Raw genomic sequence first — 13,492 nt, 5'->3', positions numbered from 1 at the left:
GGGCTGATGGAGAGGTTATGGCTCTACCCTGTCACACACAGAGCAGGGCCCGGGGGGGGGGGGGGGGGGGGGGGGGCACTGAAACAGCCTCAGGGAGGGCAGGAGGCACGCAGGCTGAGTGTGGCGCTCCGGGTGCCAGGGCCAGGCCACTGCAGGGTCAGCAGGAAGCTACCCTCAGCTGACTCCTGAGCACGAGAAGGGCATCGTCTACACATTTTCAGCAGGAAACGTAGGCGATCAAACGTGCATGGTCAAGGGCACCTGACCTGCGTGGGGAAAGACAGAGGCCAGGGAGAAGACAGCTGCAGGTGCCCTGGCTCTGAGAGAAGGGGCTGAAGCGGGACAGGAGGGAGGATCTACGTGTCCATTAGCAACGACACTAAGCACCGCAGTGCCAGCTCCGGCCGCCCTGGCAACCAGCGCTAACCACGCTGGCCACGCCGGGTTGAGGCTGCTGGTCCTCCTCACTCGCCCGCCCGTGTTCCCAGCTCCCCACAGAGCATCAGCTCTCAGCTGTCACCTCCCTCCCAAGGCTGCCTGGGAGTGGCAGTCACCGGGAACTGCCCTCCAGCCACCAGGGTGCAGATACTGTCAATGTGCCTTCAGGACCCAAAGCAGACGCGAGGCCTTGCCCATTCTGTGACTCATCAGCACAAAGCGACTCCCTCGGAGGCGCCTCGCTCACCAGAAGCCTTGGAAACCTTCCTCGAAAGCTCTGCACGCCCAGCACCTGCCTTAGAGGCAACGCTCCACTACTCGGGAGCCTCGGAGGAGCAGCAGCCCCACAGCGGCCTGCTAGGAGCTGACGGTCCCCAGCACAGCATCTGGGCCAAGGACCCAATGAACTGCCGGCAGGATCAAGTGGTCACGCTGTCTGAGCTACTGTGAAAATGCATTACAATCTCCATGTCATAGCTCATCTGAGCAATTAAAGTTAACTTGGACTGCTCTGTTTTAATATATTTTTATTTTCTTTCTTTTTAGAGAGAGAGGAAGGGAGAGAAAGAGAGAGAAACATCCATGCGAGAGAGGAACATCGATCGTTGCCTCGCATAAGCACCCCAACCGGGGATCGGACCCAAAACCTGGGTATGTGCCCTGACTGGGAACTGAACCAACAACCTTCTGGTGCATGGGAGGATGCTCCAACCAACGGAGCCACACCGGCCAGGGCTGGACTGCCCTGTTTAGACTGGGGAAAGCAAGGGGTAGGAGAGTGTTGGCCTCCAGAATTCTGTTACTTCTTTTAACACTTTAAAGGTATTTAACGCTAGCATTTTTGCTCTCCAAGCCACCTAGTGAACCAGGAAGTCTCCCTGGCTGGAGTTCGGTGTGTGGGTGGAGGGCACAGCAGACAGTGATGAAAAAAAAAAACCTAATACCCAGCAAGTGCCTACCTACTATGTGCGGGCCCTGTGCCAAGTGCCTGCAAACTCATCTTGCAGGTGAAGAGGGTGAAGCGTGGTGAGGAACTACAGCAAACTGAAACGATCCCAGTAATTTTACAAGGAAAGCGGGCTCCCACCCATCCCTTAAACAAAATGCTTCAACAATCGCTGAATCAGTTTCTGCTCCCTGAGCAGCAGAGGTCGAGAAGTCATTCCATCTTGAGACTCAGGGTGATTCTAATTCTCATCACAAACCCAAGGATGATGTAGGACTTGAATCAATGCATTCAACTCCGGGAGACGAACTGAACTATAAAGTGTAAGTTTAAATGGTGAGAGAGAGAGATGATAGGATAGACAGCGGGGCGGGCAGCCAGGCCATCGGAGGGAGCAGTGCCCCCAGCGGGGCCCCGCCTGGCCTGCTCCTGCCCCTGGGTGAGGGACTAAAGCTGGTGCATAAGGCCAATCCCACCACATGCAAAATCATCCTTCAGGGCTCCAGGCACCGAAACGAAATTTAAACAGATCCCGTCATATACAGGGAATAACACACGTGTAGTACCCTCTGCCACAGAGTCACTAAACCGCGTGACGAAGAACACGCAGAGTTCTCTTAGGACAGAGACAGACCAATTGGCCAGGGATGAAGCCCAAGGTGTCAAGGAAGGCAGTGCCCTGAAGCCGACCGAATGACTGCTTTTTCCCTCTGGACACAAATGTAAGATATGTACTTACTGTTCTCTCAAAACCAATGAGAACCCCTTAAAACAAACACAGCTTCGGCTGAGTAAGATAAGGGCAAACTGGTGCCATGCAAACAAACCAGAAAAGTGTGTATTACTAGCAAAAAATTTGCATTTGCATTCAGCATGGGACAGAATTAAAATGCACCGAGCTATAAACAGGATGCTGTTTAAGATATCAGGACTACAAGACAAAATTCCCTTCATGTTCAGACATGAAGTTACATCCGCCAACTAAGTCAGCCAGGACTCCACGAGTTATGCTCCTTTCTGACCGTGAAGACTGGTAACTGCCCTGGCCGGTGGGCTCGGTTAGTTGAGCGGCATCCCATGCATCACGAGGTGGCCAGTTTAATGCCCGGGTCGCAGGCTCAATCCCCAGTAGGGAGTATGAGGGAGGCAGCCGATCCACGTTTCTCTCTCATCGATGTTTTTTTTTTTTTCTCTCTCTCTCTCCCCCTCCTCTCCTTTCCTCTCTCTCTAATATCAACAAAGAGATATATTTTTTAAAAAGACTGGTAAACTGAGGCATATAAAGGCCACTGACTAAAGAAGAAAAAGGATCAGCAACAGAGCCAGGAATTATTATTAAAATCAGGTGGCTTGGCACTTAACTTCTATGATCAAGTCAGAGAATTGGATATAGTCTAAGTTCCAAGAAGATGGGAAGTGATCAGTTTCATTCACTGTGCCAGGAACATAATAGGTGCTCAGCAAACACGTACTGGATAGATGAATTAGATATTTTCCTAGCAAGAAAAGCACACTACTCAAACGCAGTTTGGAAATGAATAAGATGGAGCATTTACAACAAGTGAATTTTCTGGCACATGAAGGTATGCACACACTCCGAACCTGCCCTCTCCCTGCAAAATCCACCACGTGCCATCAGGAGACAGCCGAGCCCAGAATGCTTAGTGGCGGCAACTACTGACAAGCTACCCATAATCAGAGTAGCCTACTGACTGAGAATAACAACGGTACAGAGTCACTCTTCAACCTGAGACACACAGACGCACGTAAGAGGAAAAGGTAAGAGCAACCGGCATCTGCAGGACTCGGTACAATTCCTGTTAAAAAGGGAAAAGGGCCCTAGCCGGTTTGGCTCAATGGATAGAGCGTCGGCCTGCGGACCAAAGGATCTGAGGTTCGATTCTGCTCAAGGTCGCATGCCTGGTTGCAGGCTCAGTCCAACGTGCAGGAGGCAGCCAATCAATGATTCCCTCTCGTCACTGATGTTTCTATCTCTCCCTTCCTCTCCCTTCCTCTCTGAAATAAAAATATATTTAAAAAAAGGAAAAGCGGGGGAGTTGTCTGATCCTTACACAGCCACCCTTAGTGTCCCCACCCCTGTCAGTAAGGGATCAAGGCAGTCCCTTTCTCTCCATGAAACGCCCAGCAAAGATGCCAGTTAGTTGCTACGATCCCAATTTACCGTATTCAGAGCTCAAAGCAGCTGAGGGCGCCTGCCTCTAGAAACTAAGGGGCTGGGCTGCTGGCTCTGGAGGTCAAGGTAAGGCCCTGAGCCACGTTCCCGCAGGGGCTGGGCCTGTACAGCTTGCTCTGCACAGACGGCAGCGGTCACTGGATCGCACCGATCCCTGCCGGTCCCCTGATGTGCCATGTGGACTGCCCACTGCACCTGCTACACTGCCGGGATCGGCAGCCGCAACACCACAGGGAAAGGCAGCGCTGCAACGGCCTCAGCGGCGGGAGAAACCTCTGCTTTTCTGGCCACCCAGTCTGTCCAAGCCACCCGGCACTGCAGGGCTCAGGCAGAGGGTGGCAGGGCGGCCTGGGATGGTCACTCTCTCTATAAAATGAGGGTGATGACCTACGTGATCACTGAGGTTCCCTGGGATCTGACACAAAGGAGGCACAGTTCCGAGAGTCTATTTGGAAATACGGCAGGGGGGCCTCAATTACTAAATCCTTCTATGTACTAGACTCGAGGTGCTGGAAGGTGATGCCGAACCCCAGCCCTGCAGAAGAGGGACAGACCTGGAGCGCGAGCAGCCACAGCACAGTGTGACCAGGGCAGCCGCTAGAGGCCGTGGGCAAAGCCAGAGATCGGCCCTGCCTGGTCCCATGGAAGCTTCTCTCAGCAACATTCGATGTGGCTGGAGGAGGAAGCGAGAGAGCACACTCGGGAAGGTACACTGTGCTCCTGGCAGAGGGACGGCGCCTCGCAGAGCAGCCACAAAATAGAGCTGCAGGCTCCGAAGGTGCCTGCATCCACAGGGCTGAGGGCACGCTGACGCGGCTCCAAAGGGGGAGGCGCACGGCACTGCCTTGCCAGAACCTACTGGATGAGTAAGCTGTCCTGGGAGAGGGGGCTCTTGGGGAGTTCAAGGAAAAGCAGAGGTTGAGCCGAAGCGCTGGTCCAGGGAATGGCCCCGCCAAGCCCAGGAGGCTGCAGTGAGCTGGAGCCTCCAGGAACAAGTGATGCAGCAAAGCCCGCGGAGCGAGGGGGAGGGCAGACGGAGCTCCAGAAGCCCAGGGCAGCATGCTGGGCTGGGCCAGGACACGCCGCTCCCTCCCTCACGGGGCAGAAGCCTGACCCGGCCCAGGACCCTGAGATTAGGGTACAGAGGCCAGAGAGTTCAGGATGAAGCCTCACTTCCCCTTCCGTTCTCCTGTGGCCAACAACCATCTGAACAAAGTCAAGGTGAAATACACAGAAGCAGATTCTACAGGGAAAAAACACAAAGACTCTAAAAAGGAAAGAGAAGAGATTTAGAGGCTTCCACTGAGTCGACCAATACTGTTTTCTGACACATTGGAAATAGCTACTACCAATAACTGCTATTTAAATGCCACTAAGTAGCCTACCCCAAACTAGAAACTTTATACCCATTTCCCATTAGCCTCTCAGACCAATCCTGGGAGATCGGTATTATGCCCATTTCACAGTCCCGCAGACTGAGGCTCAAAGGTGTTAGATAACCTTCCAAAGTTATCTAAGTCCTAACAGAGGACAAGGCTTAATCTTGTCAGGATGACAAACAGGCAGAGTGGGATAAAAGCAATGACAGGTGCGAACACAGGGGCACCTGATTTGGGTACATCTCAGAAAGACTTCCCAGAGGAGGTAGCAGCTAAGCTGAGACCTAAGGGACTAAGAGTAACAGTAAGCTGCCGGGCTCCGTGCTTAACAGTCCAGTGCAGTGCTCACGCGTCCTCACAAGTTCCCGAGAGGCAGGACCGTTCATCCATGTGGCAGCTGAGGAGGCGGAGGCCAGGGAACCTGGCCCGGGGCTGTCTGCTCTGGACGCGGGGCCCTGAGCACGATGACCACATGCCTCCAAATGCCAGCCAGGGAGCTGGGCTGAGTGCTAAGGACGGCAGAGGAGAGCACTGGGAGCGGGTGTCTACACAGACCCGGAGCGAGGCAGGTGGGAAACAGACTAGACGGGAGCTCAGCATCGCCAGCACCAGCGGGGCCTGGCTCCGGCAACAGCGGTGGAGATGGAGAGGCTGGAGATGGAGGTTAAAGAGGGGAATCAGCAGATCCTAGTCAGAAGGTGTGAGGTCTGGGCACCTGGCTGAGAAGGTGCCCACCACGAGCAGCAGGCGGTGGGCGCAGGATTTTAGTTCTGGACCCATGCGGAGAGGCCTGGAAGTCGCCGAGTGCAGATACCCGCAGCCACTTGGACCCACGGTCTGGATGTCAGGGGAGCGGTCAGGCTGGTGACAGTGAGGTGTCATTAGCGTATGGCTGGCAAGTGACGCTGCTGCCAAAGTGACAGCTGCCACAGGACCCCTGACATCAGGTGATCGGCTCACAAGCCTGACTCAGTCAACTCCAGGATTCCACCAAGTCCCATCCCCTCCAAAGCACTGGCTGCCAACCGGCTCTCAGAAAGGGCACACCGGGTGGCAAAGACACAGATAAAACTGCTAACCTCAGCCCTCGGAGCTTATCCCCGGCTCATCGACTGACCTCATCCCGTCCTTCCCAATTCCCCTCTGGAACCCAGCCACGCCTGGCGCGCGGGCCTCAGGCCTTTCTCCACAAGTGACACGGCCAGGTTCTCAGGACTGGCCGGAAATAAAAATGCCCCTATCCACCTCATCAAAAATGCCAGCAAGCAGACCACAGAAGGGGTTGTAAATTAAAAATGCAACAGTAGGAGCGCTTATTCATCCTCTCATTCATTCAAGGCATTTCAGCTGAATGCTTACTGTACACCAGGCACCGGGGTAGGTGCAGCAACTCCCACAGGATCCCGCAGACAAAGCACCTCTCCTGGGGCTTAAAGGAGGACAGGTCCCTAAAGGAAAGGCTGTGTCGCAACTTAGACAATGCCACCCTGTTCGCTCCATGGTGCCGAAGCATGGCAGATCGGAAAGAGATGAGCGTCCCGGTCACGTAAAGCCATTAAGGAACTAGATTCTGGTAAGAACAGTTGGGCGGGCAGCGCAGGGGAAATGTGTGGGACTTTCCAAGTGGACACTCTCGGAATAAAAGGGGTTTTTCTCTAACAAACATGTAAAATTAAGCGTGTAGAAACTTAAGAGGCAGCGGCAGCGGCTCCCGCTACTCTCCCCTCCACTCCTCCCCCCGGCCCCCCCCCAACACAGGGGAGAGTGGCTGCTGGGTCTTGGCTGCTCCAGAGAAAGGCTGAAGTCTCAACCTGCTGGGCAGACCTTAAACCAGCAGCCTTCTGCCCCCAACAAAGGAAAGAAGTCCAGCCCCAAACAGAAGCCTGAGCCCAGGACGCTGAGGCCCTCGGAGAGGGACCTCGGGGATGAGCCCGTCTCAGCCTCGCGTTTCTGAGCAGAACGAGTGATAGAAAGTGCGCCGATGACTCTGCAGCGAGCAGCGCTGCCGCCAATTATTCTTGTCCTCCACCGGAGCTTGTCATCCCACAGAACCGTCAGCTAAGGAGCCCGGGAGTTAAAAGCGAGTTCTCTCCCCATTCAGCATGGAGAAGTGCTGCTCACAGCAACTTGACATCATTTCATTAGATGAGATTAATTTTTAAATGTGTTATCCTAACAATCATGCCAACTACCACGTAATTAATATTCCAACTGACTACAAAAATCACAAAATCCCCTAAAGAAAATAATTTGTTATTAGGCATGAACGAGACTTTTCTATGGCCACTAGCGCTTAAGACGGAGAGTTCATCACATAATGGGTGGCTTTGTTTCCCCGCTTCCTCCCCCTCAGCCAGCGCGAGAGCTGACAGCGGCAGGCTCTCCCCAACTTCCCCTCACACAGTAACGCACTTGCTGGTTGAAGCTCTGTGAGGCTGAAGTGATGAGCGCTGAAAGCCCAGCAATTAAAAAGCCCTTTCACTTGCAGGAGAGGCGAAATTAACACATATGATGAACATATGTAGTCATTTGCTGCTTCCATAGCCCCAGCTGAGAATTAGAACACTGGCTGGCTTATTCCTTGGGGTTACTTCTCCCGTTTTTAAAGAAATGCACATAAGAAACCCTTACCCTTGTTCTCTTCTTCTCGTTTATGAGGCAATCTCATCAATGTCTCCATCTATTTCAACCTGCAGCATCACCAGAACAAGAGCTTCCATACACATATGTCTTTCCCTTAATACGACCTCCTTTCCACCTTGGGGAAGGGTAGGGGGCAGGGCAGGCACTTCTATTTTCATACTCCAACTATTAAATTCGTTGAGCAATTAAGCTACCTTCATTCAAAAGTTAAGCATCATCATTTCCATTTAAAACCAGTCACTAGAGTCCCAGTCACTTGTGGTTTCAGGATCAGCTAAGAAGTGTTCCCACTGCTGACAAGTCTCCATCGCTCTAGCAAGTTCCAAGAACAACTTTACCCACGTGATACCTCGACCCGGCTCCCACATCCAAACACCAAGAAGCAGACGAGGAGTCTGACCAGAGCCAGCCCCGCCATGCTGACTGCCCCCCCCCCCACCTCCCCAGGTGAACTCCTGTGAGATGCCCGAGAGAAGCCCTGGGACAGCGAGGGGCAGTGCTGTCGTGAAGGGCTGGACAGTCTCGGGTCTGGCCTTGGCAACTGCAACAGACACAGAGTATTTTTTTGTCAGTCTGCACACCCCCTTTTGGGAACTGGCTCTCTCCAACTCCAAGGAGCCCCACTTCCTGTGCTTCCTGTGATCCCGTGAGCTGTGTTGGCCAATCAGAGAATCCCACCGCCTGGATTTAATGAACTGTCTTGGGGGCCACTTACCAAGCAGGGCCAGACCCTCTGCCAGGGTCTGATGTGGACACCAGATCACCTACTTTAAGGACCATGCAGACCTACAATTGCAGAGCTCACTCTTCTACCACGTGGAGATCAGGCCAACCCAGGAGAGTGGGCCTAGAGGGCAAGAGAGTGACAGATCCCCACAGCACCTGGGTACCGCGATCCTCAAAACCAAACGGAGTTTGCGGGACAAGCCTTAGAGGCTAAATGTACGCATCCGAGACCCAAGCTCCTTCTTTAGCACCCCACGATCAATCACTTCTAAAACCAAAGGATACTGAATGCCCCCAGAGAGAAGAGAAGCTCAAAGAAGAAACTGCACAAGGAAAAAACTGTCCAAGCTCATCTGTCATCCAAGACCTGAGGGGCACGCCCGATAGGAAAGAGGAGAAAAACAATGGGTAACTGGGGCAGGAGGGGGCGGGGGGGACGGACGGGGGCATAGCAGCTGTCTCCAGGGAGGTGGTGCAGACTAAAGAGAAATGCTTCCAAAATCATTCCAAACATATATTCTCACTTTCTATCAGCAAGAAAAAAAAAAAATACACAGCACCCAAACAAAAGGAACTTGTCGATAAACAAACTGCTCCCAGGCTATGAACCTAACTGTTTCTGTTACCTTTATTTTTTCTTAATATTTTTTATTGATTTCAGAGAGGAAGGGAGAGGAGAGGGAGGAAACATCAAGAGAGAATCATGGATTGGCTGCCTCCTACTGGGGATCGAGCCCACAACCTGGGCATGTGCCCTGACAGGGAATCGAACCGTGACCTCCTGGTTCACAGGTCGATGCTCAACCACTGAGCCATGCCAGCCAGGCACCTGTTATCTTTAGACTACAGTTCAGTTTTCCTTTCTCAGCTGCCCTGGGGGGGTCTCTGCCCCAGCCTGCCGGCTGAGGAAACCATAAGTAGCAAATTCTGTGACGCATGTATAGGACAGTCTCCCTCAAATGGAGCCTAACATGATTAGAGAGAAGTAGAGAGAAATCTACCGAACTGCACTCTAGAGGCTCCTCACCGAGGACAGGGGACGACAGTACAAGCGGAGCGACAACACTGAGGGCCGAACGTGTAGACCACCAAGCCTTCACCTTGCGGGGGCCAGGGGTCCTCTGAGAAGCTGACGATGCCAAGACATCTTCCCCAGGAAAAGGGTCCACAATATTATTCTGTACCCTAGTGCCCCGGTGCACGGATTCGTGCACACTGAAAGGAAATTAATTAGAAGGTGGCCAGTGGGGCAGGACTGGGCGAGAGGGGCCAGACACGCCCTGGAGCCAACCTCCAGTGGTCCCTCCCCAGCCAGCTGCACCTGGGGTGGTGCTGCAGCTCGAAGGGCATCAGCCTGGCCTGTGGGGATCAGGCTGAAACCAGCTCTCCAACATCCCGCCAGGGGTCCCGGAGTGCGAGAGGGCACTCTGCAAAGTTGCTGTCATACAGGGTGTGGAACGCAAATGCAAGTGTCCAGTAAACCAGATTCAGGGCTGACAGTGCCCCAGCAACAACATGACCCAGAGCCAAAGGTGGAATCGTGAGGCCTCGCGAGGAATCGGGCTCCCTCCTCTCTAGTTTTGGGGTGTGTCACACAAGAACCGCCGCTGCCAAGTCATTGCAGCTCAGCAGCTCCTGCATCGAGTGTCTGCACCCTGGTGGTCAGTGCACGTCGTATCTACCGGTCGGACGGACACTTGGCATATTAGCCATATGTATATATATATTTTTTTTCAAGGGGTTCATAAAAGCTGCTTCCTACAGCCCAGGTCAGTGGCTCATGTGGTTGGAGCATTGTCCCATACACCAAAAGGTTGTGGTTTCAATTCCCAGTCAGGGCACATACCTAGGTTGTGGGTTCAAATCCTAGTCGGGGCACCTATGGAAGGCAACCCATCGATGTTTCTCTCTTTCCCTCTCTAAAATCAATAAAAATCATATCCTCAGGTGAGGATTGAAAACAAAACAAAACAAAGCTGCTTCCTCAGCCAGCCTCCAGGTTAATTACACCTTAGATTTTTTAATTTAATTACCTGAGCATCATGACTAAGCCTCAAAAACCTCCAAGGACTTCAAAGGACACGAGCTCACAGGGAAACTCTAAAACCTCCAACTCTGTAACCCCAGGCTGAATCAAGAACAAAAAAGAAATAAAAACGTACCCTCGCCTCTGCACTCATGAGACTGAGAAACCTGGCTCTCCCTACATTCGCTCATCTTGAGTGCCGGCTTACCTTGTTTGACCACTTGTAGGCTTGAAGGAGCTGGCTGTAGAGGGGAGTTTTGTCCTGCACCGGGTCCAGGCTCAGCAGGCCGCTGTTATGGAGCGGGTGGTTCTCCGACGGCTTGCCGACCAGGTTGCTCAGACGTTCCAGCTCGCTGAAAAGGAGCAGGGAGAGCAAACCTGAGTCCCCGGAAAGGCCAGCGCTCGCCACCACAGTGGTCAAGGGCTGCTCTTCAACGCCCGTCAGAAGCCCCCCAAAAAGAAGAGCTTTTTTGGGGGGGGGTGAAAAAGATTGGGAACAATCAAGAAAACCCCTACCTGGGCGCTTATCTTATTTTAAAACCCGGCTCTCAGGTGCCATCCCAAAGGAGGCGGAAAGTTAAGAGCACCTGAGTCGGTAAGACGCCTGAAACTGGGCTTTTACAACTCGCATCATTCTCTGCGCGGCGCCCCGGCACTTTGAAAGGTGGTAAATGAAACCCTGCTCCTCACTGCGTTTCCGGGCCCCCAAACAGATCGTCACATTTGGCAGAACAGCAAGTACCTGAATAAATGATGATTACCTGCCGTTCACGCAGGGATAGACTTGTACCTGGTGCTTCACAGATGGCAAAACTTAACAAAACAAAGGAGAGATAAAATAAACAAATGGACTGGGAAGGCCCTACGGAGGGGCTGTGGCAGTCTCGCAGGAAAACTCCCGAGAAACTGGGACAGTGAGCCAAGGGAAAGGACGTTCCAGGAGCACCGTCCGAGGGGTCCGGGGTCCGAGGAGCCGTCCCAAACCGTCCCCAGGAGCCGCTGCTCATACCACGTTCCTTCAGAAGCTCCCGTCACCTTCTTCTCGTAGAAAGAGCTAAGAAGGCAAAGGGGCAATGCAGACCTTCCTACACTCTAAGACGGTGAAGGGCTACAGCATCCTGAACATTGCAAAGGGAAGCAAACCGGGAGGACATGGAAGCGAGGAAAGGAAGGATGACCATTGCGGCCCCTTGAGCGAGCGGGAGAGTAGTGACAGGCGGTGCCAGAGAATAGCACCCGCCGAGGGGTCCGGGGTCCGAGGAGCCGTCCCAAACCGTCCCCAGGAGCCGCTGCTCATGCCACGTTCCTTCAGAAGCTCCAGTCACCTTCTTCTCGTAGAAAGAGCTAAGAAGGCAAAGGGGCAATGCAGACCTTCCTAAACTCTAAGACGGTGAAGGGCTACAGCATCCTGAACATTGCAAAGGAAGCAAACCAGGAGGACATGGAAGCGAGGAAAGGAAGGATGACCATCGCGGCCCCTCGAGCGAGCGGGAGAGTAGTGACGGGCGGTGCCAGAGAACAGCACCCAATGTGCGAGCTGAGGAGGGGGTGCGATTCCCTGGCTTTCCCCCAAAAGAGAAGGCACCTACTTCGGGGGGATGGAAGAGGCACCCATCACTTGGCCACCACCTCCTCCTCGGTTCTACCTCCCTCTTCCATCTGCTTCCTCAGGAGACAAGCTGAGAAAAAAGAAACTAACCACCCCTGAATAATGACCCCTGTCCTGGTGCCGGCCAATCCATCAGTGGAGGCCACATCCCTGAATGGACACACCTGGAAAGCTACAGAATATTCCATTCAGCTCTTCCCCTGGGACCTCCCCTGAAATCTCCACCCTTAAAACCTTTAGGAAGGAGGACCCAGTGCGCTCTCCCTCCCTGGAGCACACCTGTACCTTCCCCTTCCCCTCCTTCTCCTCCTCCCCCAGGCAGCTTACCATTAGCTTGTGCTCCCAAGCTCCAAGGGCAATTCTTTTACCTCCATAACTCATTTCCTAAACCCATTTCCTCTAAGACTTACTTGTCCTACCTCTGTAATTTACCCAGTAAATGTTCTCTTACTCTTTGGGTCTTGCTCTGAATTGTTTTCTAGCCAGAAGCCAAATACCCATGTTGCTAAACCCACATTTGGTCTGAGCCAAGTGAGACATGTGGTGCCATTCCTGTTGCCACCACAGTTACAGTTTAATCCAGCAATAATGAGATTTATCTGAAACTGGGTTCCATCAATGTAAGAATCATTCCAACCTCATGAGAATTTTTATGAGTTTACTGTCAGGAAGCAAAATGTCAATGGATTGAGATATTGTTCTGGGGGAATGGCAGTTTTGTACCTTGTCTACTTATATAAAAACCCTGGGTGTAACATCACAGCCAGAAGCGTGACCAACCTGAAGGAAGTCAGTCCTGCAGGGGTCATCTTGGAAACGGCTTCGCCCTCCCCCAGCTGTTTCCTGGAGGGCGAGGTTTCAGGCAGGAACCTGCCCTCGGAGCAAAGCGTGGAAGTGAAATGATCTGTAATGGATCTATTATTTAAGCTACCTTTGGAAATACTATATCTATAGATCAGTGGTTCTCAACCTTGGCTGCACGTTAGAATCACCTGGGAATCTTTTTAAAATCCTGATTTCTGGGCCTCATCCTCCGGAAATTCTGTTTCTTTGTGATGGGGTGAGGCCACAACATTAGTAACAAAGAAACAGAATTTCCGGAGGATGAGGCCCAGAAATCAGGAGTTTAAAAAGATTCCCAGGTGATTCTAACGTGCAGCCAAGGTTGAGAACCACTGTAATAAGTGAAGGGAGGCTAAGTGATTCGCTGTTACACCTGAGCCTGGCTCTCCCCTGGGGAGGGAACTGGGCCGGACCAGGGAGGGGAGAGGAGAGGGAGAGAGAGAGGGAGAGTGGCGGGTGCTGGAGGGGGAGGGAAAGGCTGACGGTGGCCTGTTCTGTGCTGTGGGGGGTGGGACAGGGGGCCCGATGAATCCAGGTCCCCGGCGAGGAATGAGGGCTCCTCAGATGGGTGCCCCTGGGTTTGGGGCAGGGCCATCCGCAGGTGGGTGAGGCCGCCGGGGCACAGAGGGCTGCGAGTGAGGGCCTGCCCGGCTGCAGTGCGAGCGGAAGTTCATGGGGGGCGTGTCTC

The 13,492-nt window shown here is 53.1% G+C and overlaps 1 protein-coding gene across 1 annotated transcript in view; it reads right to left on the bottom strand.

Annotated features, from left to right (window-relative positions):
- The window catches only part of MED27 (mediator complex subunit 27), a 138,975-nt gene that overhangs the window by 124,854 nt on the left and 629 nt on the right, over window positions 1–13,492 (bottom strand). The window contains exon 2 of the mRNA XM_005882134.2: window positions 10,561–10,705. Within this exon, the coding sequence (XP_005882196.1) occupies window positions 10,561–10,705 (145 nt within the window). The remainder of the gene's footprint in view (window positions 1–10,560; window positions 10,706–13,492) is intronic.

This window comes from Myotis brandtii, unplaced genomic scaffold (genome assembly GCF_000412655.1).
Source record: "Myotis brandtii unplaced genomic scaffold, ASM41265v1 scaffold699, whole genome shotgun sequence".
Classification (NCBI taxonomy): domain Eukaryota; kingdom Metazoa; phylum Chordata; class Mammalia; order Chiroptera; family Vespertilionidae; genus Myotis; species Myotis brandtii.
Note: the sequence above shows the minus strand (reverse complement) of the source record. Positions and strands in the feature narration are given on the sequence as shown.